The 4,566-nt window shown below is 40.3% G+C and overlaps 1 protein-coding gene across 1 annotated transcript; it reads right to left on the bottom strand.

The window, feature by feature from the left end:
• Positions 1-461: 461 nt before the first annotated feature.
• LOC113695058 (benzyl alcohol O-benzoyltransferase-like) lies at positions 462-4,326 on the bottom strand. The gene is made up of 2 exons (XM_027214016.2): positions 3,480-4,326; positions 462-1,572 (listed from the first exon to the last, which is right to left on the bottom strand). The coding sequence occupies exons 1-2, from the start codon at positions 3,951-3,953 to the stop codon at positions 658-660; spliced, it is 1,389 nt and encodes a 462-aa protein (XP_027069817.1). The 5' UTR covers positions 3,954-4,326; the 3' UTR covers positions 462-657.
• Between the last annotated feature and the right edge of the window lie 240 nt (positions 4,327-4,566).

Raw genomic sequence — 4,566 nt, 5'->3', positions numbered from 1 at the left:
TTAGTGGCTTTGTTGGTGGCTTTCTGCAACTTCCACAAAAGCTATCCTCCCCTGTCGGAGTTGGCAGAAGCCATTGCCATTCTTTCTTGTTCTTTAATTGCTTTCCATGGCGTTTCAGTGGCGGCAATCATCATTGCAAGAAGATGTATCACCTCCATAGAAATGACAAATTTTAGCATTGCTTCACGAACAACCATGGACCAATCATCAAAAAAATGTATTGGCATGCTCATAAAAAAAAAAAATGGAGAAAATTTACATTTGGTTTACTTGGAACTGGAAAAAATTGGAGGCTTTTACAAATTCTGTGAGAAAAAGGCCGCAGGAAATTTGTATCATCAAAACCAATAATATTAGCACAAATTATGCACGAGCACAAGTACATACAAAGCAGTGAAGATAAGCAAAATTATTTTATATAATACTACATTAAACTAGCAGCAGCAGCAGTAATCAATAGCTTTAAGTAAGGACGCTGGCGATATTTCAACTAATAACATTACATAGCTATTTTCCACAAGCCTTCACTTTACATAAAAGTATAAGGGGGTGAAGTGGATATTTTAAAACTTTAGGAGATCATGTGATAATAGTTGATAAAACTACAAGGAGCTCACATTACACGTAATTTACCCTTCAAACTGATTATTTCATTCCTCAAAGTCTCGATGTGGTACGGCGGAAATGGGGCCTCACATTGTGGCTCAAAAAGAAGTTTTCCAGCTCGTTCACAAATCTGTCCATTGCAAGACCTGGTAGAAAAATAGGAACTACTCTTCCTGTCTCCCCCTTCTTGTTCTTGAAGGGTATGTGAAAGCTGGCCACAGTACCTTCGGCCGGCCCCCCATACACCGGCTTCCCCCAACCAAAGTCCGCCTCATTGAGCCCAGCCCGGGTAACATCCGATGCAAGATAAGTCCTCACCAGAGTGACACGAGGCCTCCCTTTGATAACCATTAAATCAGCCACAGATTTCATGTAATCTTCCGTCACAACACGTTTGGCCTTGGTCACCAACTCCACTGCATATCCCACAGGCTTCTCACATAGCTGTCCGGCCGTCGTCAGCGCCGTTGGATATGCTATGGCATTGCCGTAGTATCCTTGGGGCAAGGGTGGATTGAACTTGAAGCGGGCATTAACAATGCAGATCACGCGGACTTCCTCGTTGGGATCGTATTGGAGGGCGATGGTTTGGCAGCGCCAAAGGAAGGCTGTCAGAATATCAAACGTCGAACACTTGTGACTGAGGTCAAGAGGGATGGATTTTCTCAGAGCTGAGACCTCTGCCGGACCAAAGAAGAAAGAGCGATGGACCATGTCGTCCAGGGGAACGATGGTTCCCTTGGTATCGACGACTACCTCCTCGTATTCGTGGTGGGTGCACGTCACCCTTGGCGGGTCTCTAGCATACAGGAGCTCCCTCTGCCATACTGGCTGTATAGATGGGGCGGACGCTCCCCGTGCGATTTCTCCCACAGCATTCATGAATTGAGCGATTCCAACACCATCAGCAATGGTGTGATTCATGCGTAGTGCGAAGATGAAACCGCCGCATCTTAAACGAGTTACCTGTGTTACGTTGTATGATAATACCATTACCATTATATACATATGATGGGTGAATATTATAGTTTAACTAGTTAATTAGTTTTTATTTTTATTTATTTATTTATTTTTTAATCTTCTTATCTCTCTCCACACTCTTTTCACCCCTAACTGCTGGTAATGGATTTGAATCTTGAATTTGATAGCAAACAAGACTCTAATATGAAAATAGTACACTATTAACTACTAACATGACTTTTAATTACTCCCTCCGTCCTATTAAAAGTATTGTACTTTTTTTTTGGCTAAATGTTTGTCATGTTTAACATTTTTAACTATTTTATAATGATGCATAAAGACAAATATGATAGGATTGCTTTTTATTTTTTATTTTGACTAGCACATGATTAAAGCTAAAAGTGGAACAAAAGCAAAAAATTTTTAATGGAGTATACTATGCAGAAAAAGTATATATCTTCAAACATGACTAAATATATGAGACAGAGGTAGTACTACTCATAATAATTAAGAATTTATAATCTACCTTAAAGTTTTTGTTTTTTTGGGTACGTAGGGAAGGCTAGAGCACCTTAGCAAGAAATCAAACCGGGGGTAGAAACCCCTATTAGATCAGCTCCTACGAATTCTCTGACAGAATTACCTATAAGTTTCATCTAAATTGTTACTCTGAATCACGATAGTAACATTTTTCATACAATAATTGTGGAGACATTTTACATAATTCCTACTGGTGCTGAGTAATTGATTGGAAGTGTAAGAACAAAATATAGTAGTGCCAACTGCCTAATGATTGGGTGGTGAATAAGGCCAGACCGATTTTTTTTTTTTTTTTTTTCGGAGACGACAACTGTAGTATATTTTAATCTATCATACATTAGGGGGAAGGGGTGGACTTAAGGAGGTCCAGGAGTAACCCGGAGGTTACTGAATCACCACCGGATCAAACGGATGCGTAGTGCACCTGCTTGAATTTTTTGAACCAAATTCACATTATAACGTGGCAATTGATAGGAGGCAACGGTTCGAGCCTTAAAGGTTCGAGCCTTTGGGCTGGTGGTTAAGACCAAGCCGACTTGCGGGGCATTATTTTGAACACAGCCGACAGTCTAGATGCAACCAAACCTGATAACCAGTCCCGTCCATTTGCCTACATGCCACAAGCTTGTCCTCCTGTGGGCTGAGGCTCCATCAAATAGTAGTACATGTTAATCCCCCTACCCACCTTCTTGGAAGTTTATTTTTTGGAGCCTTGATTGAAAGGGCGCTCAAAAAGAACAAAATAAAGAATTTAAGAGAATATCTCGAAAATTTTTACATGCAAATTTCCAATCCAAATGGGCTCTTATATTCTTCTTCCCTTTTTTTTTTTTTTTTTTATAATTTGCTTTATACTTTATAGTCTAGGTAGTGAATGCCACATCCAACAAGTTAAAAGAGCTATAATAATGAGAAATAAGGTGTTACTTGTAAGGAACCAAAGATTTGATTGTCTGTGGTGTAATTTTTCCTAACCAACATTCTTCTGTTTCTTTTGTAGTATTGATAAAAGAAGCACTATATAATTAAGGGGAGTTTTACTGTCCCTTTTAGCTAATGTACTAGTGAGATTAAATTCTCCATCAAATAGGGTTACCAATTTTAAAATTATTTTAAAAGTTTAAACTACTAAATGATGTGTCAAAGTACAAGTGAATTAGAACCATGGATTCAATACCAAAAAGAGTGTAGTACTTTTCTATAATTAAAAGAAAGTAGGTAGTATTGCCAAGTGATTCAACTATCAACTTACCCCTTCTTTGGAAAAACTTGGAAGAATCTAGGCAAGATCTATGTGACATGACAAACAGGGAAGAAGTGCTGGCGCTCACGAACCGAAAAAAGAAAAGAGTCGTACAGTTGTAGGGTTGTACCTGTATAAGCACTATAGGACAGTGAAGGATTCCTCCAGAGTGAGGAACGTCATAGAGGAGCTCCTCCAGGCATGGGAATGGAGGCTGAATTGCATCCCCAAACTGCTCCAGCGTCACGTCTGCATCGGCTTCAATGAAAAGAACACCCTCTCCCGTGCACTCAACCATCAGCTTTCTTCCAGGGCCTTCTCTGAGACGCCCTGCCAACGGGTAGTAGAACACCAGAGCCTTTGCAATAGCCTCCCTGATCACCTTCACGGGGTCTGATCTCCTCCTGCTCTCATTAATGCCAGGATCATCGCGGTTACGGTAAACTTGGATGAAAGGGATTTGAATCCGAAGAGCCTCTTGATCGTCGATGTCGGAGAGGAGCTTGCATTCCCGAGGAGTGGATTTGGCCGGACGGACCAGCTCAGGCTTTTGTCTAGTCACCCTGAATGTCAAAGTCTTTGATGATGCTGATACGGATCCCATTCTACTGCCCACAAACAAACTACTACTACTGCGTAGTGCGTACTGTACTGATTAATCAATGAAAATGCTTTTGATCAAGTATATGTATGTATATAATATATATAGACAGTTAGGCGCAGAGGAAGAAAAAAGTGAGTACAACTGTACAGGTAGTATTCTTGCTAACTGCTAATGAAAATTGATCATAGTTTGAGGAGGATATCTTCTTCCTTTCTTTCCCGCATGGTTTTTTCTTTCCCCCTTTTTCAAATCAGTAGTAGCAGTACCAAGTGCCTGAAGGAAGATACAATGACAAAAACTTGTATAGACCCTAAAAAAGTTAAAACCCTAAAGCATCTCAGGAAATGAAAGATGGAAGGAAATCATGAAGAAGGAGAATGGTGGTGGAGGCATAGAGGAGGAAGGGAATGGTCACAATTTTTTGGGGAGGGAAGGTAGAGGAAGTAATAAAGATGTGTGGAGGACAGTATGGTGATGATGACTGGGATAGGAAGGGAGCAGTGATTTTAATGAAGGCGTAGTAATGATTGGGGTACGCATGGAAGGTAAAGCAGGATTTGGAACTGTGACGAGGAATCTAAAGCCTGTACTTTTTTTTTTACCTTATACCTTT

The sequence above is a fragment of the Coffea arabica genome, chromosome 6e (genome assembly GCF_036785885.1).
Source record: "Coffea arabica cultivar ET-39 chromosome 6e, Coffea Arabica ET-39 HiFi, whole genome shotgun sequence".
Taxonomy (NCBI): Eukaryota; Viridiplantae; Streptophyta; class Magnoliopsida; order Gentianales; family Rubiaceae; genus Coffea; species Coffea arabica.
The sequence above is the reverse complement of the archived record's forward strand: the minus strand, read 5'-3'. Positions and strand labels throughout refer to the sequence as shown.

What these genes read in the sequence shown, in the direction of transcription:
- LOC113695058 (XM_027214016.2), bottom strand. Translation starts at nt 3,953, where the DNA reads ATGGGATCCGTATCAGCATCATCAAAGACTTTGACATTCAGGGTGACT. An exon ending in GTCCTATAGTGCTTATACAG is followed by an intron (nt 1,573 to 3,479) that starts GTACAACCCTAC and finishes AACGTAACACAG; the next exon opens with GTAACTCGTTTAAGATGCGG.